Source organism: Trachemys scripta, chromosome 7 (assembly GCF_013100865.1).
Source record: "Trachemys scripta elegans isolate TJP31775 chromosome 7, CAS_Tse_1.0, whole genome shotgun sequence".
NCBI lineage: Eukaryota > Metazoa > Chordata > Testudines > Emydidae > Trachemys > Trachemys scripta.
The window spans coordinates 15,219,712-15,240,727 of record NC_048304.1 but is presented as its reverse complement, the minus strand read 5'-3'; the positions used below and the strand labels follow the sequence as shown (position 1 = coordinate 15,240,727).

The 21,016-nt window shown below is 41.9% G+C and overlaps 1 protein-coding gene across 3 annotated transcripts in view; it reads right to left on the bottom strand.

Annotated features, from left to right (window-relative positions):
• ITPR1 (inositol 1,4,5-trisphosphate receptor type 1) overlaps positions 1-21,016 on the bottom strand; it is a 252,648-nt gene that overhangs the window by 107,939 nt on the left and 123,693 nt on the right. For all 3 annotated transcript variants that reach the window (XM_034777902.1, XM_034777903.1, XM_034777904.1), the window contains 10 exons: positions 18,331-18,496; positions 18,066-18,236; positions 13,522-13,587; positions 12,763-12,900; positions 10,375-10,500; positions 9,806-10,006; positions 6,751-7,002; positions 6,105-6,230; positions 5,265-5,393; positions 244-364 (listed from right to left, as the gene is read on the bottom strand). In XM_034777902.1, the coding sequence (XP_034633793.1) occupies positions 244-364; positions 5,265-5,393; positions 6,105-6,230; positions 6,751-7,002; positions 9,806-10,006; positions 10,375-10,500; positions 12,763-12,900; positions 13,522-13,587; positions 18,066-18,236; positions 18,331-18,496 (1,496 nt within the window). The remainder of the gene's footprint in view (positions 1-243; positions 365-5,264; positions 5,394-6,104; positions 6,231-6,750; positions 7,003-9,805; positions 10,007-10,374; positions 10,501-12,762; positions 12,901-13,521; positions 13,588-18,065; positions 18,237-18,330; positions 18,497-21,016) is intronic.

Sequence of the window (21,016 nt, the reverse complement as noted above, 5' to 3'; positions counted from 1 at the left end):
GAACTTCTGCCCCTAGTTAATCAAACAGTTTACAGTTTCACCGCACATTTACATTGAAAACATTTGTTGTGCAACCACGGAACAGACTTTAGCTATGAAGGAAATGCTCGATTTGCTCCATGCCTTAGCTCTGAGTTAGCTACATCCTACCATTGGCTGGAGGTAGAATACATCTTGCTTTTGGGATATAAGGGTGAAATATTGGACAGAAGTATTTTGTGCATGTTAAATCTAACTTCTTACCTACATCAGAGAGCACCCTAATGCAGCTCTCCACCGACGCTTTTTGGCTTGGCATTAGCCAGTTGCAGTGGTATACCCTGAACACTCCTTGCAACAGTTGTACAAACACAGGCTGGCGAGTCTAGAACACATGAAAAGAAACAGATCAAAAACATCATCTCATGTTTGAGATTAGGTTGTCTGCTACTTCAATACTACATCAGCCATTATTCTTTGCAGACCGACTGCATGTTACCAGTCCACATCCACTTGTAAGGCAACATTTATATTCTGGGCAGCACGTCTACTACACAAGCAGCCGTTTAACAGAAGAGGGAGTATCAGGGCAGATAGGGAAATGTCAACTAGATGGCTCCTAGGGCATGAAGTCCCACTAAATGCATTATCACTAAGCATAGGAAATAGGCAGTAATCTTTAGTTTGTATGAGGGAGGGTTTTCAGCAGCCTAAAATACAGAGATTGCTCATTTGGGATTGACCAGAGGGTGGCTCGGCACTCAAGAGGAAAATGGGGCTTTGCTCTTGCTAAGCTACAACTCAGCTCCATAATTATCAACTGGTCCTTTTCTGAAGTTTGTTGGCTTCTAATTTACAGATACGGGTTTTGAACAGCTGTAATTCTGAACATGGGTCACAGTTCGTTTATAAATGCTGCAGCTGCCATGGATGAGTCAAAAAAGTCAACTATATGGCCTTTTGCAAGATTTTCCACTATATATAAGCCAACATCCCCACCTCAAAGAGGCAAAATACTCACACATGAGTACTCTGCTATCCCTGCAAATACATCCAAACAGTTTCAAAACCAAATCACTGTTTTGCTTTATGTAAGCAGTTTTTAAGTGTATTTATTTTTTTTTAAACTGTGGATTGACAGTATTTTTTTTTTAAACTGTCCTGACGAACTTGTTTCAACACTAAAAAGCCTGCCTATAGTTAGAGGCAACACCCATGTGTCTGTTTCTATTCAGTACATAATGCTTAGTTTAAGTCAACCACACCTCAGTGCAAAGCCCACAGTTTTAGGAACTACTGGAAAATACCTCTGTTAGTCTTGTCAAGACTGATGTCTGTTATAAGAAAAAAAAAAAAAAAAAGCTGGAATTAGAGAAAAGGAAATATTTTTTCCTTAATATTTTTTCCTCAAGTTGTGAAATAACTCCATGTGTTGGCAAAGGGGAACAGAGTTTACTTAGAGTAGCACAATAGCAAATGCCCATCAGCCTTTCCAGCAACACAGCCAAATGTCAAAATATTGCAGACGCTGGTGTAAATACATTGTAACTACCTATGTTTCTAGACTCTAGCCACTCACACATTCCTTATAGAACATGTTTAAAGATTTAGCGGTCTGAAAACTTCAGCTTAAGTTCCACTTGCTTAAATGAGGTCAATAAATCAAAACCACTCTAAACTTTGTAAAATAAGGTTTGGGTCAGTAGTGCCCATAGGCGGCAAGAAAGCCAAGATAAATACAGTGAAGACGCAGTTATTTGGGAAGTTTTTGTTTGGAAAGCAATCTGTACATTACCCTAAGATTAAAGGGTGACTTGGTTAGTCTGTAAGGACCTAGAAGCGGAACAAATATTTGATAATGGACTCTTCAGTCTCGCAGAGAAAGATGCAAGATGGCTACAAGTTGATGCTAGAGAAATTCAGACTGGAACAAAAAGACAAAAATTTTAACTGTGAGAGTTATTAACCATTGGAACAATTTACCAAGAGGCATGGTGGATTCACCACCACTGGCAATTTTTTAATCACGATTGGATTTTTTTTTTTTAAAAAGATAGAGTCTAGGACAGGGGGCCGCAACCTTTCAGAAGTGATGTGCCGAATCTTCATTTATTCACTCTGATTTAAGGTTTCGCGTGCCAGTAATACATTTTAACGTTTTTAGAAGATCTCTTTCTCTATGTCTATAATATATAATGAAACTATTGTTGTCTGTAAAGTAAATAAGGTTTTTAAAATGTTTAAGAAGCTTCATTTAAAATTAAATTAAAATGCAGAGCCCCCCAGACCGGTGGCCAGGACCCGGGCAGTGTGAGTGCCACTGAAATCACCTCGCGTGCCATAGGTTGCCTACCCGTGGTCTAAGAGGTTTAGGGGGAGGGAAGTTCTATGGGCTGTGTTACACAGCAGGTCAGTCTAGATGATCACAATGGTCCCTTTTGGCCTTGGAATCTATTAATCTAATTTTGTATTATGTACATGGCCACACAAGGCAGGGACCTGCCCCAGGGGAAGTACAATGTAAGTCATGACACAGGAGGAGAGGACATCAGGGAAGGAGTGGGCTGAAGTTTACACAGTGCAAGTGTAGGAGAAAGCATGGAGACATTAGGGGGAGAACACAGAACAGAGTGGAGAAGCAAGGCAAGGCATATGGTCCTCAGAGGGGTAGCGGTGGGAGATCAGATGTAGGAAGCCACAGAGTTCTGTAGAGCACTGAAAGTGAAGACAAAACCTGAGTTTGATGCAACAGATGTAAAGGCAGTGAAGAGGTAGCAGTGTGTGTTTGGGGGGTGGGGGGATTAGGGGTGCACATGTTATCAGAGACTTGAATCATTTTCACAGCAGCAATTTGCATAGGCTGGAGGGGTGCAAAGCAGGAATTAGGTCAGCCAAAGAGAGGCTACAAGTTACTTAAGGTGGAAGAGTCCGAGGATATGGACAAGGGTTTCAACAGACGGAACAGATAGATAGTGAAGATGAGGCAGAGGAAGAAAGAAGATCTGGCAACAGAGTGGATGTGAGGGGCTGAGGAGAGAGACATCTAGGACAACCCAGAGGATTGGAACCATCACCCCCATGATGGAGGAGGGAGGATGAAATGAGATGCTTTGTCTCGCTATGTTTAGACAGACTTTGAGATGCTGGAAGGAGAACTGCAGATGCATGAATTAGCAGATACGTAAAGTCTTGAAGTAAAGAAGTAGATTCAAAAGTTGCTGGCACAGAGAGGGCAATTACAGGCATGACAAGCACTGAGGTCACACAGAGATAAGGTACAGAAGGAACTGAAGAAAGGGCAAAGGACAGAGCCATGCAGGACAGCGTAAATTATTAGTCATTACTTTTATTTTGCACAATACGTTTTGACAAATTTGCATGCAAACTGGTATTAAACTAACAACTTTCACTTCAAAGTCACACGAGAAGCAGATCAAACAGTATTAGTCAGTGAACATTAGCGTTTACAGCTGATTACTCAATCCTGTGCTTGTGCAGGTTAAGGTTCAGGCCCCTAATCAGGCCACTTACAGTGCAGATAGCTGCCACAGTTACCTAATACACACAGATGGCAAGTTCACCCTATCTGAACTGATCCTTCAAGCCCTTTAACTCATGAGTATCCTCAGTATGACTACTTCCTTTCCTGAATAAGGATTGCTTTTCTCAGTAAGCATTACAGGAGCAAGGCCATTGTTTAATATAGATTCAGGTCCACAACTGGTCTTTCTTCCAGACTCAAGGAGGGCAGGCTCCCTCCTAATGAGAGAAATGTGGATAGAGTTGATCTAATCCAGAAGTGTGTGAGGGCTACTGCTTATGTTCAGGGAAAAGGGGGAACCAATTGAACTGCTCAGAATTTTCATTCTTTACCGATTGCAAGGTCAGACTGCGGGCTGTTTTACATAAACTTTCCTTGGAGTGGGACATGCTATAGCAAGCCAGTTAGCACACCACAATGGTTAGTACAAGTTCCCTGAAGAGGGGCTGAAAAGGCAAATTCCCAGATGCCCTTTATTGCCACAGTTGGAAATCAGCTGCTTCCTAACTTGCTGCCAGTTGTGTTCAATTACACACAATTGTTTTTCCTGCTTACCTGAGTTTGCACCAGGTTTCAATGAAAATCATATCCAAGCTCCTGACGACACATTTCAGACCCCTGACCATCCCTCCCACACGTACCCAAAAAGCTATTTAAAACTTTCATAAAGAATGATTATTATTTAAGAGGCTGCCTCCACTATCACGGTGTCACTGCAGCAGTAATCCAGGTATTATCCTGGCAGGCGTCTTGGCACTGCTGTTAGTGCTGTTGTCATGCTACTCTTGCCTCGTGTCCTGTAAGGAAGAGACTGGGAGAACCTGGGAATGGAAGAGGAGAACAGCCGTCTCCTTTTCACTTTACAAAGGTATTGAGTCTCATGCTCCAACTTTCCCCAAGTCCACACAGGTCCAGAGATTTAATCGGGATGACAAAAGAAAACAGGTGGCAGCATTTTTAAAATGTGTGATTCGTTTTAGAGAAATGAAAGCAAAGTGTCCTTAAAATGCAGTTTGTCTGAAGCAAGGTTTGAATCCAATTGCCCCATGATGCCGGCTTTTATCATCCACCTATTAAAGTTTCAGACATGCACTTTTGTGCTTTCTACCATAAACACCTACAAAACCTCCTCATTGTACCTTTCAACACCCCTCTCAGAACTCTTACCTGCAAAATACTAGACAATGGTTAGGGTGCTGTTGTGTTGAGAGCACAGGCTATCATCTGACCAATGCTATCTGATTGTTCCCTTGTACTATGTCTTTCTCCATCTGTTGTCTCATCTTATACTTAGTAGTATATGCAGTAGGTGTCTTCATGAACCAACCCCCAACGCCCCCCACCATCTCTCTACTTGCAGCGTAGCTACACTCCGCCAGAGCCACAGCAATGCTGTTTATCATTTCCCTTAAGAAAGCTGAACTTGGAGAGACAGGAACAGCACTGAGCACTAATATCATCGAGTTAGTGTCATTTTACAATTAAGCTTCTATAGAACCTGTTGAAAAGAATTCTGTACATGTAGTAGAGCACAGAGTCCCTTCTACAGGAAAGGGAGTGTTCAACTGTAATGTACTAGGAGGAAATGTTTATACTTCTGTGCTATTTTGAATATTTATTCTCTCTCTCTTACCTTACCCCCCCGCCCCCCCAATCTCCGACTTGTTTCTTTTTATCCCGTCGGATTGCTGTGGTTTCATGAATAAAGCAGCTTATTTCCTTAACCTGTTGTAATGTCTCCTACCTGCAGAGTGGTGCTCTGATCAGAGAATGGGGAGCTGAAGAAGGTGGTGACTATACTCATCACGATTTCTGTGACATATTTCTCCAGGATGGAGTCAGCGTGCTTTCGGTCACTGGTGTTGTTACATGTCTACAAAATAATTATTTCTTTTAGAACACATCTTAAACTGATAAATATGAACATTTAATTTCTGTGATTTGGAGCATTAGTTCTGAATGGACTATCCGCCACAGTATTCTGTGTAAACCAAAATTACTCATATAGCTAGGACACACAAAGCCAAAAGCCTTATACTGTCATTTTTAATGTGCATCATATAGTATATATAGGAGAGGAAAAATTGGATACCTCAGAGCAAAGAATGCAGTATTATAGGTAGGAATGAGATGCAATGTTTTCCGATGGGGAACTACTTGGTATCCCAGGCACAAAGCCATTTGGAAAAATAAATGCCAAGTGCAGGAAAATTGCTCTAAACCTGCTAAATTACGTCAAATACGGTTGGGGAAGGATCCACATGACCTGGCCAAAGTGAACAAGCCAGTGGCAGAATAGAAAAAGACATACGATGCAGAAACAAAGGGTTTTGTTTGTTTGTTTTATTTTAAGGGGAAAAAAAAAAAGAAGAAGAAGAAGATCAACATGTTCCATTGAACATAACTAAAAATCCACAATCACCTAAATGGAAAAGCAGCCAAATATAAATTTGAAATGAGAGGAGCCAGTAAACAGCTTCCTGACTTGTGCTTTAAGATACATTGTTCCAAACCTCTGCTAATGCTCACCACAACTACGTCCGTTTGCTCTTTTAGATTTAGGTATAGGTATAGAAATCCTTACCCGACAGATGTCAACCAGGAAGTTCTCAAACAGTTTCCACATGTGATTACTGGTGTAAATCTCTTTCATTTCCACTTCTGTGTCCACATAGCAATGATTTAGGAAGTTGATATAGGCAATTTTAACCTACAAATGGAGAAATCAAAATGGTTAATTAAAAAAAAAAAAAAAGAACTAAATGGGCATTTTTAGTCAATGCAAGGTCATCACATTAAAACTGCTTTAAAAATTTGTAGCTGAATTTACAGAAACTATTGTTTTCATTCAAATATTGGTGAAATCCAATCCCATAAATAGCAAGACATCTGCAACGAAAAGGAAAAAGCCAGAAATACTGCAGCCACAATTCAGCATAATGTTAATAATTTGCACTTCTGTTCAAGATTGGCAATGTACCTTACATATATCAACGTGCTCAGCCTCAAACACTCCTGGGGAGTAACCATCCCCATTTTAAAAATGGGGGGGGAGGATTTACACACACACACACACACACACACACACACTTCTCCCAGCTCATAGTCTTGTTGCTTACCCACAGGCCATTCTTTCCAGGCCAAAACAGAGTGATTAAAAACAAACCTCACTCCACTCACTTTAATACATTACACAGGCAGGTAAGGCAATGTTTAATATCAGACCTCACCTCAGGTATGCAATCTTCATGAGTTACTACTCTAACAATGTCATCTAATGGGAGGAGGGAGTTGCACTTGATTTCTGTGTAGACATTTTTGCCCTCGGTGCATACAGCAAGCAGTTCTACTAAATGGATATGGTACATCAGAGGACTGTTTTCATCCATCCTGTCCCGCTCCGATCTCATCATTTGGACCAAGGTCTGGAAAGATGCTCTGTCGTTGTAGAACACAAGGACGTCTTCTCCCGCATTGACTAGCTATAAAAAAAAGAACAGCTTTCTTCTGGGTTCCATTCTGTTATGTCTCCACTTAAGAGATTCTACTGGAATCAGACCATTTCTAGTACACACACATGCATGCGTACCTTCCACTTATCCAGCCCTTTTCTTCAGAGGACCTCAAACCTCATCCTCTAAACATTTCACTAACAGGCTGAAGGGTCCCCCCTTTAATCTAAAGCTACATATTATCTGTGTACTGGAATATTATGCCCTTTTGCAATTACTTGTGAGTTCAATAAAACTGCAGCCCACCAGATCCATCTGAGACTCTGTACCTTGCACTCTCTTTCCATAGTTATAAATGCTTTCTCTGAAGTATGACATCTTCCCCTAGTCCTCTGTTCTAAGTATGTTATGCCCTAGAAATCTATCACTTTTAAAATCTTTAATATCAATGTCAGTTCAACTGGCTCCTCATCAGTTAGATAAAAGTTCTTTCAAGAAGCTTCTGACTTTTCTGTAGGTATGTCATGAAGATTGCCTCAGCTGATCTGTCTGTAGTGTTAGCTTGGGGCACATGATTCTGTTCAGAGCAAAGTCCTTCGAAACCTCTGAGTGGTAGGACCTCAAGGTTGGGTAATTCCCCATTCCTTACACAATGATTTTCAACAAGCAGATAGAGGCATGATTAAGTCCTATGAGGCAGACTTCCATCAACATTACATTATTTCGGGGGGAGAAGGGGCTCCCTCCGAAATAATGCACTTTTCAGAACAGCTCAGCACTCCACCAGCCTCTATCGAGAACAGTAGGATGGATAGCAACCGAAAAGAAAGGGAGCTGCTGAGCACTGTTAAAAATCTGCCCTACAGATTTCAGACACATCCAGGCGTCTATCACAAACACAATGCACAGAGCAAAACTCACATGCAAAGCCACACTTCACAGGGCTGGACTCCGCAATGGGCAGAGTTCCCTCAACTCACTGACTTCAACAGGAAAGAGGGTTGCTCAGCACTTCACAGGACTAAGTCCACACTGCACAGTTGACACTCTGCTTTAAGTTTAACTACAGCATGTGGAACAACATCCAGAGTCAAAAGTCCCAGTGAAATTGATGCATTAAGGCCAGAAGCTTAAAACAAAACAAAACACCCCACACTTCGGATCCCAAGGCTCCTCCAGAGGAGGAGCCGGCTAATTAACATCCTATTATCAAATAGGCAAATTCACTTTTGAACAGATGGATCCTTTGCGACCGAAATTAAAGGGAATTTGTTCCATCATTTCTCACACCTCCTCACCCTTCCCTCCCGCCTCCCTGAGTTCACTATGGCCCTAACAAATTGCTGTGGACACACAATCTTCTCCTACTTTAAACACCCATCGAGGCGCCAACCCTTTCAGCTGGTTAAGGCCAGAAGAGACTCCCCATCTGAGTAAGTCCCACATCAGGCTGAACGGGAAAAGTTTAACAAAAGGGAAGGATTTTCCTCCCCTCCGCCACGCATTTTCTTGAAGTGATTTTACTGGAGAAAGACAGTCCTTCCCTTGACTCAAACCCATTTGTGACAGGTTGGGGAATCTATGTACGACTTATTAATTCCGTTTGGTTTTATGAATTTGCTGCATCACTGAATGCCTCAGTGTACGTGGAATCTCCCATCAGGGCTGGTAACCTGTCTCTCCCAAACCAGGGACAATGGAGAATTATTAACCTGAATGGCTCTCATTTGAATGGGAACACCTTCATATAGTGGGATGGCTGAGCCCTAGGAGACCCAGTTCAACCCAGCTTGGCTGTAGGGAATGAGAAGAGGAGCAACGGAATTCCCCTAAAAGGGGAACAAAGAGACAGAGGTGTTGGTACAGCCCTTTCAAAACACAGAGGGACTCAGAGAGAGGGGAACAAAAAGGGACAAGCTTTAGGAAGGAGATGGGACCTATGGATTGTGGGACCAGACAAAGCTGAAGGAAGCTGATTGCACAAGTCGGAGAGAATCAACGATTCACAGACGCAGCCATAAGCTGCAGAAGTCCAGCCCAGCAGAGGGACTTAGAACCCTGAAAGGACATGGACCCAAATCCCAAAGAAGACTCAGGAGTGGTGACGTAACTGAAGCAGGGAATATCATCTAAGTGTTTCTTGAAGATATCTGTATATGTCGTGCCCTCTAAAGTAAAGAGTGACTGTCCTTAGAAATCCTTCTGTAAAGTCTATTTCTATTTGCTTCAAGTATCACATGTCCCTAAAGGGATAAACTATAAATCAGAGTGCCCAGAAGGAGGGAATTCTGGGAAATAGTTTACTTAAGCTACTGAAGTGTTTTGGGGGTCAGCACTGGTCCTGGGAACTTAGGGCAACTGAGCTACAGGGTCCCTCTTCCAGAAGGGATATCAGACAAACATTCTGTGCCTTAAAGTTTTGCATTGAGACCGTGGCCAGAGACCATGCTGGAGCCTATCCAGACCAAGGGACGTGTAAAAGCACATGGGCCCATCTTGAGAGTGCAAACACAGCAGTCTGTTGAGCGTGCAGCAGTGGGAGCTTGACTAGGGCTGTGGCACAAGTGTACTTTTTTTGTGGCACTAGGGAGGATAACTTTTGAGATACACTAAATGTCATCCTTCCCATCCAAGGGCGAGGAGCATGATGAAGCAGCCTGAGCCCATAATAAAGCCTTGTGCGCTGTGATAGCCGCACATCACTTGTACATTGTCCCAGTTGAGAACGTCACTTTCTCGACATCCTCACCAGCAAGAGGATAAATATGTCACTTTCTACTGAATGCCAGTTGTGTTTTTTGCCCAGGAGCTTACAGAAATACGCATCTCTCACCTCAGCCATAACCATATCTTGGCACTTCTTAATGAATTTTCCTTCCGCCTTCACAATTGTCTGCAGGAACTTTATGTACTGGACATTTCTGCCATGAGTTTCGATACAGTGGACAAAGTGCTGAACGACTCGCTCATTAATCTCACTGCAAAGCTGGAAATTGTTCATGAAAATATGTTGCATTGTTACTGCCTCCAGGATCTAATGAGGGGGAAGAAAAGAAAAGGAAAAACAAAAACAAAAACAAAAAACAGTCACACATACAAGTCAGGACAACTTCAATGAATTTGCAAGGAACATGACAATACAAAGAAGGAACTTCTCAGAGGAATCAACATTTCAGTACAGAGACTTGTATCCATCAGGGATACTCTTCTCCATCCACCTCTACCTCTTGCAATATAACTGAGTGTGCTAACCAGATGCTGCTCCTGCCAACATTAATGAGAACAAAGTGCTATCCATTTAACTAGTCTTGCATAAGAACTGGCCCAGAGGACATGACAGAGGTCAGGTTGTTCCACTTTCTTACTACAAAAAAACATGGTATTAAGTTAATCACTTCTTACCCCTGGGTTAAGGAACAGGTTTATATGCTTGTGCAGCAATGCTTGGTTCTGTTGGTTCCCAGCACAGAAATTCTGTAAAAACGCATGTGCAAGTTTCATTATCTCCTGCATCCTTGTATCTTCCGCCTGTGATTGCATGACACAAATAAGATGGGATTAAAAAACAACCCAAAAGTTCACTTTCAGGTGAGCTTTGGGTGGAGCACAATACCACCTGTTCCACAGAATTTTCAGAGTCACATCTCTCTCAGTAGAAAAACAAACCTCTCTCCATTATAGACCTCCAACCAAATTAATCCACTGATAAGAACTTGGCCCCCTTTATGATTTTAAAAGTTGTGGCGAACAAAACACAATATATATAAGTTATGTCTTTCAGATCTGAATATGCAACATTCAAGCTTGCCAATAATGCACTTTAACCCCTGGAATGTTAACCAAACATACCTAGTACATAGGGCAAACCACACATCAGATTCTTTCCCATACCTTTGGACTTCATAGGAAGACTGCCATGAGGTCCATTACAATGGAATTCAGTATTGAGGAGCTTGAAGATGATGGTGAAGAAGAGATAGGAAGATATTGATGCAATAACAAAATTCAGCTTCTGTTCACAGGAGTAAGTACTCTCTATGTCTGTGACTTAAGTCCGAGGAGCAGAATAGTTGAGAAGGTGCAACATGTCTCTGACTTAACTGACACATAAATGCATCTCAGCTGGGAGTAACAGATAGTCAATGCAATAAAATGAGCCATATTTCTTTGATAAAAGCATTTGGCACCCAACAGTTGGTCAGTGCCCTGATTGAAATGTTTGTGGTTTGAGGTCATGCTGCAGTTCATCTAAAAAATCCAATCAGCATAAACGGCAGGGTCAGCAGAGAGGCCAAGGAGATCAACTTACTTCCACAGCCAGGTTGAGGACTAGTAAATTTCTATGGTTCTATGACAGTAGGGAAAGTTACAATGCAAGTGCTCATGCTGCTTCTGAGTATAGGGGATTTCATCCCCAGGTGTTTCATTCTCCAGCATATTTCACAGTTAATGCTCAATTTATTTTTCCAAGGCAAAATGTTAAAAACAACACCCCCTCCAAATCAAACCAATTTGGGGCTTCACACTAGATAATCTGTTCTGTTTTCAAACTGGGCAAGATTTTCAAGATCGCGTCCGTTCTATATCTCTTGTCTCTCTGAGACCATTCACCTCACTCTCTGGCAACCTACTATCCTCCAATATCAAGAATGCCTAAAACCATGGCATTAATTTCTGTCATACCTACAGTCACCAGGGGGAGGCAGGAAAAAGATTCTAGCCAGCAGTTGAGTGGAGTGGCTGCATGTGAAGGAAAGTCACAGTATTAATGAGGCTAAGAATGCTGTGAATAAAACTCCAGTCACCTGCTCGATAGTGCAGAGCACTCCCCAAGGGCTAAGCTGTCTCTATACTCAGTCACTGTTTTACTAGAAAGCTGATATTTATCATGTGTGCTTAAAATATTTGTACTGTCTTAGGGAATAGTTTACAATTCTGAGGCTACGCCTATATTACTAAAAAGGTATTTTTTTTACCATGGGATAACCACTTCTTGTTAGCTATTCTGCCGTAAAACTTGTTGGAGAGAAGTTGCTGTCATTTTTACTGCAAGGTAGCTAGGCGAGAACAACACTATACATAAGAACAGCCATACTGGGTCAGACCAAAGGTGCATCTAACTCATATCCTGTCTTCCGACAGTGGCCAATGCCAGGGAACGAACATAACAGATGACCATCAAGTCATGCCCTGTCACTCATTCACAGCTTCTGGCAAACTATGGGGGACAGTGGGAATCTAATGCATGTTAGTTATCCTGCTGTAAACACATACCTGGTTTTGGCAATGAGGTCAAAGCTTCAGGGCTTGGCTATCCGGGGACACTAAGGAAAATTAAGCCAAATTAACTGAAGGTGTGAATTAGTTAAACTGCATTAACCCCTCATTCAGAATTAAAGATAAACTGAATTAAGACCACTTTAATTCTGAATGAGTGTGTCCACACAACGGTTTAATGCATTTTAACTAATCCACTTTTAATTCACACCTTTAGTTAGTTTGAATGAACTTTCTTGAGTTCCCCAGTACAGACAAGCTCTTGATCTGATTAACTGCAATAGACCAAGTTGGTGCTTCAGCAATTAGCTTAGAATCTTGTCTGTTGTCATCAGAAGTTTCACACTTAACCAAATACTTATATAAACCATGAGTTAATCCTAAAGATATTTACAATAGCTTCTTTGATGCCAAAGGTAACTGAAAGAACTAAGGTTTAAGGAGATCTCAGGGAGCTCTTAATATTAGTCAGCAAAACTATAAAGTAAGGAAATAGTTGTGTGCAATACCCACCTTCTCATATGGAATCTGCAGCAGTTCCAGAACCACCGTGTGAGCTCCCATGTTCCGCAGCAATCTCTGCTGCTGTTTCCGGCTTTTCCTGACCGAAGCACTTTCCTGAACACAGAGTTTGCTAAGCCGAAGCAAAATCTGGGAGAAGAAATTTGCTTTAGAAATTGGAATTTTTTTGTTTCGGTTTAAATTACGTTAAGATGGAAACTTCCCTGACCTGAGCAACTCACAGTCTAATGACAGACAAGCAGACAGACACTGGGCAAATGGGAAAAGGACATGAAAAAATCCATTTACAACTAATTCAGGCATTTGCCAGCCAGGAGTCGAACCTAGAAACTCCTAACACTTACAAGCTACCACACACGGGCTTCTCGTTGTACATTAGTTTTAAAAGTATTAGACGATACAATGGAGCACAAGTTCCTAAAGAAAGAGGGCAGATTTAAATGAGCTTCCAGACTTTCCTGCTTCTTTTATATCCTTTATAATCATAAAAATTTGGATTTCCATTGAAATAAGCAGCATTGATGCTAAATTTTGGAATAATCTGTTTTTGTGGAAAATATGTAACCCGCATGTTGGCTATATTCCAGATGTCTCATTGGAGTTGGGATATTCTACTACTCAGCAAATTAGAACTCAGCAAGTAATTTTTACAGTGTAAATGTGACTCAGTTTTTCCTGTTTTTTAAATTCAGACTAATATCGGAGTTGCACCATTAGTTTATACTTAAATTTAAAGAAACCAAATCTTACCTCCTTCACCACTCGGTAATTATAGCTGCTAGTACTTTCATGTTTTTGTGACTTGCTGTGGCCTTCCTAGGGGCAAAACCAATAATCTATTAATCGATTAGAGTATTTTCTTTGATAGCTCCTATGGCTGAGAAATACGGGTATTAAACTGAATCTATGAAGACCAAAATTGACAGTTGTCATCTTACAGTTTCATGACAAGACTGAGGGTATTAACAGGGTGGATAAAAATCAATGATTTTTTTAAATAAATAAATAAATAAAGCAGATTTGTTTTATTTAAATTGGATTTTTTTGATAAAAAGCTTTTTGAGGAAAAAAAACTATCTAAAGGTGGTTTTAATTAAGATATCTTTGAGCTATAATGTATCTCATCATGGAATAGGGATTATAAATTCTAATTCTATACTATGAGACAATATACTCATGTAATGTTTAAGAAAAGTTTTGTAAATGAGTTCCAATAGTTCATGATTTAGGGACCCAATCTTATGGGGTTCCAGGATCTTCTGTATAGATTATTTAGGTTAATCATTTTTTCTACAAATGGGACTCAGTGCTCAGTCTAGAAGATACCATCAGAGATGCTTAGGTTTTGCCGTTCTCAAACTGTGGATTTGTGTCTCCAGAGATAACATGCTTGTTAACAGCAAAAATGTTTTTAAATAAATAAATAAGAGGTGAGAAATAACAGACCTCAACCCTATTGTCCCTCTGCAAATTTGTGTATACAGAGTCAATCCCTTACCTCTCTCTAAAAGGGCAAAGGTTCAAAAAATTCAGTGAATAGAAGATTGCTGGGTGCGGAATGGATCTGGACAGGAGAAGAAGTCTGGAGATAAATGTGAGAAGGGAGGGACAGGCAGTAGAAACAAAAGTGAAACTGTTTGCACAGCATATTCCAGAAGTCTTGAGGTCTTTCTGAGTGTAGCCTTCATTGATTTGAGATCTACCATACCATTCTCTCACTAGAAGGGAAAACCTACAATGGCACCTGGCCATAAAAGAGACCCAGTTTGGGAGTATTTTAATGAAGTTCCTCTACCTGTGGGTAAGACAGGCATGTGTGCAAAATGCAAACAGTGCAACAAAGAAATGCAAGGACTGGTTGCCCGAATGAAACAACATCACGAGAGATGTTCCTTCTCAGGAGGAAGCTATGTTCAAGATGATGAAAGGAACATGTCTGAACATGCAGGATCTTAAGAATGGAAAACATTTTATTTCATATTTCTTTCATAGGGACTGCCTGTCTTCCTTCTGGACTATTCTTGAATTCTCAAGTTGAACAAAAAATATATTTGTTACTCTATGGTACTATCATTTTAGATGCAGTGGTGATAAAAAATAAATAGCTGAAATAGGCAAATCTTCCGGTTACAATTTAACCTTTAAAGTAGTACTGAGTGTATGGTAATAATGATTAAATAACTGCATTGATTTATTTTGTTTAGGAGAATCCATCCTCAACATACAGGATTCTGAAGACTATCCACTTTCAAGATCACCATCATTTTCTATAGTTTCAGAGAAATCTGCCAATGATAGTGTTTCAGTCCCATCATGTATGTCACATAGCCACAGTATATCACCTGTAGCAAAAAGAAAAAAAATATCCATCATCCAGGAACAGCCATAAATAAGTTTGTGATAAGAACCAGTAGATTACAAAAAGAGGTAACTGATGAAAAAATTGCCCAGTTTGTTTATGCAACAAACTCTCCTTTCCATATGATTGAGAACCCACACGTCATTAACATGGTTCAGTCACTAAGACCAGGATACATTCCACCCAACAGAGCAGCTGTCACAGGCAAACTGCTGGATAAAGTGTATGAAAGAGAAATTGAGCAGTGTGCAAAAGGCGTAGAGGGTAAAATTGTTAACCTGAATCTTGATGGGTGAAGCAATGTCCACAATGATCCTGTTGTATGTGCTTGTGTGACAGCAGAAGAAGGGAATGTCTTCCTTACAGAAACAATTGATACATCAGGAAATGCACACACAGCAGAACACTTACAAGTAGCAGTAAAAGCTATAACAAACTGAAAAAAAAAAATCAAATGTCTAGTACGCAGCTTGATCACAGACAATGGTGCAAATGTATCCAAGATGAGAAGAAATTATTTGGAAGAGAGTGAAGAGATTCCTAAGCTAATAACATACGGTTGCAGTACCCATTTGATGCACCTCCTAGCCAAAGAATTCAGTGTTCCAGAAATAAAGGCTAATGTTGTTGAAATTGCAAAATACTTCCATAACAGCCACTTTGCAGCAGCTGTTCTGAAAAAAGTGGGAGGAACCAAACTAACTCTCCCACAAGACGTGTGATGGAACTCAGTAGTGGACTGTTTTGAGCACTATATAAAGAATTTGCCTAATCTGATGACAGTTTGTGAACAAAATCGTGAAAAAATAGATGGCACTGTCACAGCCAAAGTTCTCAGCATTGGGCTTAAGAGAAATGTTGAACATATGCTGAGTACCCTGAAGCCTATTTCTGTAGAATTGAACAAAATGCAGGGAAATAGCTGTTTTATTGCCGATGCTGTTGAAATTTGGAAGGCACTGAGTGAGATCTTAAAAAAAGAAACATGCAACGACAGAGTTAAATTACAAGCTTAAAAAAATGAATGGGACAAGCACTATCTCCACCTCATTTTCTTGCAAATATTCTCCATACTCGGTACCAGGGTCAAAGCTTAACTGCTGAAGAAGAGGAGTTGGCTATGACATAGACATCCAGCAATCAACCCTCCATAATGCCAACTATAATAAACTTCAGAGCTAAGGGCGAAATATATGTTTGCTGATGATGTTTTAAAGAAAAATCACACCAGTGAACTGGTGGAAGTCACTTAAGCACTTGGATTCAGAGACTGTTGAAGTGATAGTCTCATTTTTAACAGCAGTAGCTTCTTCTGCCAGTGTAGAAAAAATATTTTCTTCCTTTGGACTAATTCATTCCAAATTGAGAAATTGTTTGCGACCTGAAAAAGCAGGAAAGCTTGTTTTTCTTTTCCAGATTATGAACAAACAGGAAAATGAACGTGAAGACGACTGAGTTAGCTGCAGAAGCTAATATTTTAAGTTTATCATGTTGACCTGGCTGACATAGTCTATTTAATTTTTGTTTTTTTAATATTTCATTTCACTATTTTAGTTAAAAACAATTTTAACAAAAACAAACCTGATTTTAAAAAACGTGAACGTTTAACTACATTCAAAAATTCATATGCTTGTTTTGTTAAAATATTATATGTTTGCTGTTGAAGAAAAAAATCCAAAATACACAACGTTGTTGTTTTAGTTAAATAAAACAATTTAAATGTCTGTCTGGTGATGTTCTCCTCCTATTACAGCATGGCAAGAAAATCCTCCAAATATTAATCATTAACCTGTTGAATTGGAGATAGATCACCTCCCAGTGACTTCATAAATATCTGCTTCAATTACCTTTGGTAAATAAAATAACCAAACAATCATTCATTTTCTGATATAGCTGTAAAGCTAATCTGAAAAGTTTTCAAAATAAATCATTTCAAATGTATAGTGTGTAGCTTCTAAAAATGAAACCTACATCTATCTCTGAGTTGTGAAGAATATGTATTAAGGTTATAACAACCAACAAGAATGCACTTTTATGTAGAAATCCACGATTGTGGATCCAAGTCTTCCTGACTAGTGATTTAAATCATGATTTAAATCAATTTGATTTAAATCAAATTCACCTGGGTATTAAAAAGTGGTTTTGTGTTAAGTCACAGTAATCCCTCTGCCAGAGTACAAGGGTAGAGTGTTTTTACAGAACAATAACATCCTATCCCCTCTTTATCAGTTGTCACACTCTGTCTGCAGTCATGCATTCCCCACAACATACCTCTCTCTCCACTATTATTCAACTGAAATTATATTAATTCTGTAGAGCAGATTTTGGGTTCTATCTGTATGAAAGGCAATGAATAACTTATTCTTATTGACCACTAACAATAGCTATTCACGTCCACATACTGTTAACTCCCATCACTACTCACCTCTGCCTTATATTTGATTGAATCTCTGGCTTGCTGTAAACAGCGGAGTTAGGTCGATCTAACTGTGATAGTGTCTACACTACAGGCTTGCTTCCACTGTTGTAAATGCCCTACTACACCGACATAACTCCACCTCCACGAGAGACGCAGGGCTTATATCGGTGTAGGTAGGGCGACCCAGTGTCCGTGTAGATGTTGCCTTACTTACATCAGCTGTTGGCTGTCTTGTCAATTTCATGGCTCCACTGGAAAACTGGGTTTCCGTAGCCTGGCAGCTGACTGGGCTCCAGGTGTGGATCTTCCCACCAGAGGTGAGAAGCCCCAAGTGCTCCCTGCCCCGCACTCCCAGCTGGGAGCGAAGAGCCAGGGTGCAGCTGGGCTCGTGTCAGGGAGCTGTAAGCCCTGGTTCACAGCCCCCACACTGCATCTTAAATATGGTACAGACATTATTTACCCAAATGGATATTCCAATAGTTCACATAAATTGACTACCAAGATGCAAGGGCTTACCTCCTTTTTCTTATGTTCGTTTTCACCTGGTGCTCCATCCATAGTCTCATCAGGACCCTGGCCTTTGTAAACCCAAAGTTCTGATTTTTCCACAATAGACCTCAATTGGTCCAAATCTTGTTTTATCTGCTTATAGTTGTCAACATCTTGGCTGGTAACAAGCAGTTGAACCTTATATGAATGCAATCCATTAGTTGCATACAGATTTTAAAACTTGCAACACATGCATGCAGAAAGGGGACATACACATAATAGCCACACATACCTGTTTAAATGCTTGAAGAACTTCTTGTCTCTGACTAAAATGCCTGAAGAGTAGCTGAAGTGCCCCAGATACTAGTGGAGGGTAATCGTGCATGGTTAAGTGGAGCAAAACTCTAAGGAAAGTCCTGCCGCCATGATCATCCAAATCTAATGGGGTGTTCTCGTCACTGAAAAGAACCAAATGCAGAGTAAACTAACTTCTCCCCCACCTTAATAAAAGGAGCAACTTTTTGTATACAGGAAATTATTGCAGCTGCATTTATAATTTTGCTATGGAAACCACATCAAAAATTAAAGCAATCTGGGGCTCTCATTTGCTGTTGGCTTTGAACAAGTTAGGGACAACAGTAGCACTATCCTCTGTTGGATGGAACATCAGATCTGCGCAAGTGTTCCACTTTGTCATTGATCTGCCCTCCAGGGGCAGGAGGCTTGAAGAGATGATATAAGCAATACTACTAGTCCCTGCTAAATGGAACACAAAGTCCTAGACTCCTGGGTATTCTGTGCTGAATGCTGTGTGTATGCAGTTAGTTGAGCATGGCCAAAATATCAGTAGAAAAGACGGTTACTCACCGTTGTAACTGTTGTTCTTCGAGATGTGTTGCTCATATCCATTCCATTAGGTGTGCGCGCGCCGCGTGCACGATCGTCGGAAGATTTTCTACCCTAGCAACACCGGCGGGTCGGCTGTGGAGCCCCCTAGAGTGGCGCCTTCATGGCGCTGAATATATACCCCAGCCGACGCGGCGCCCCCTCAGTTCCTTCTTGCCGGCTACTCCGACAGTGGGGAAGGGGGGCGGGTTTGGAATGGATATGAGCAACACATCTCGAAGAACAACAGTTACAACGGTGAGTAACCGTCTTTTCTTCTTCGAGTGCTTGCTCATATCCATTCCATTAGGTGACTCCCAAGCCCCACTTAGGTGGTGGGGTCGGAGTGAGACATTGCTGTGTGCAAAACCGCTGACCCGAATGCAGCATCGTCCCTGGACTGTTGCACTAGTGCATAGTGAGCTGTAAACGTGTGGACTGATGACCAAACCGCCGCTCTACAAATGTCCTGTATCGGAACATGTGCCAGGAAAGCAGTCGAGGAGGCTTGGGCCCTCGTGGAGTGAGCGGTGAGGTGCGGTGCTGAGACACCTGCCAGGTCATAGCAAGACCGGATGCAAGACATAATCCAGGAGGATAGGCGTTGTGAGGAGACCGGTGAGCCTTTCATTCGGTCGGCCACTGCAACGAAGAGTTGCGTCGTCTTTCTAAAGTGCTTTGTGCGGTCAATATAGAAGGCCAGGGCCCTTCGTACGTCCAGGGAATGCAAACGTTGATCCTGGCGAGTGGCATGTGGTTTGGGATAAAAGACCGGGAGAAATATATCCTGGTTGATATGAAAAGGAGAAACCACCTTAGGGAGAAAGGCAGGATGTGGACGAAGCTGCACTTTATCCTTGTGAAAAACTGTGTAAGGGGGCTCAGAGGTAAGCGCCCTGAGTTCAGAAACGCGCCTTGCTGAGGTGATGGCTACGAGGAAGGCTGTCTTCCAGGATAGGTACAGAAGTGAACAGGTGGCCAGTGGCTCGAATGGAGGACCTGTGAGCTTGGAGAGAACCAGGTTGAGGTCCCACGTCGGGACGGGCTGACGTTGTTGTGGGTACATCCGGTCTAAGCCCTTGAGGAATCTAACGACCATCGGGTTAGAGAATACCGAGGACGCGAGTTCCCCTGGGTGAAAGGCCGATATAGCGGCCAGGTGAACTCTAATTGAAGATATCGCCAACCCCTGCTGTTTTAGGGAGAGGAGATATTCCAAAATGAGAGGAATGGGTGCCTGCAACGGGGACGTGGCTCGTTGTTCGCACCAACAGGAGAACCGCTTCCACTTGGCCAGGTACGTGGTGCGTGTTGAGGGCTTCCTACTGCTCAGCAGAATCTGTTGGACAGAGTGCGAGCATTGCCGCTCTGCCTGGGTGAACCATGGAGCAGCCACGCTGTGAGGTGGAGTGATTGCAGGTCGGGGTGACGCAGCCGGCCGTGGTCCTGAGAGATGAGATCCGGACATAATGGAAGCGGGATCGGTGTCTGAACCGAGAGTTCCAACAGTGTGGTGTACCAATGTTGTCTCGGCCACGCTGGAGCGATCAGAATTACCTGTGCCTGGTCTCTGCGCAATTTGAGCAGTACCTTGTGGACCAGAGGAAACGGAGGGAAGGCATAAAACAGGTGGTCTTTCCAGGGAAGGAGAAACGCATCCGAGAGGGAGCCCGGAGCTCGACCTTGTAGGGAGCAGAACACGTGGCACTTCCTGTTGACTCGAGATGCAAACAGGTCTATCTGGGGAAACCCCCACCTCCGGAAGATGGAATGTATGATGTCCGGACGGATAGACCACTCATGCGTCTGGAAGGACCTGCTGAGTCGGTCCGCTAGAGTGTTCTGGACTCCAGGGAGGAACTATGCCGTGAGGTGGATTGAGTGGGCGATGCAGAAGTCCCACAGGCGAATGGCCTCTTGGCATAGAATTGACGAACGTGCTCCTCCTTGCTTGTTGATGTAAAACATGGCCGTGGTGTTGTCGATGAGAACTAACACACAACGGCCACGTAGGAGATTGAGGAATGCTTGGCACGCCAGGCGTACCGCCATCAGTTCCCGAACATTGATATGCAGGGCTAACTGGGGTGCAG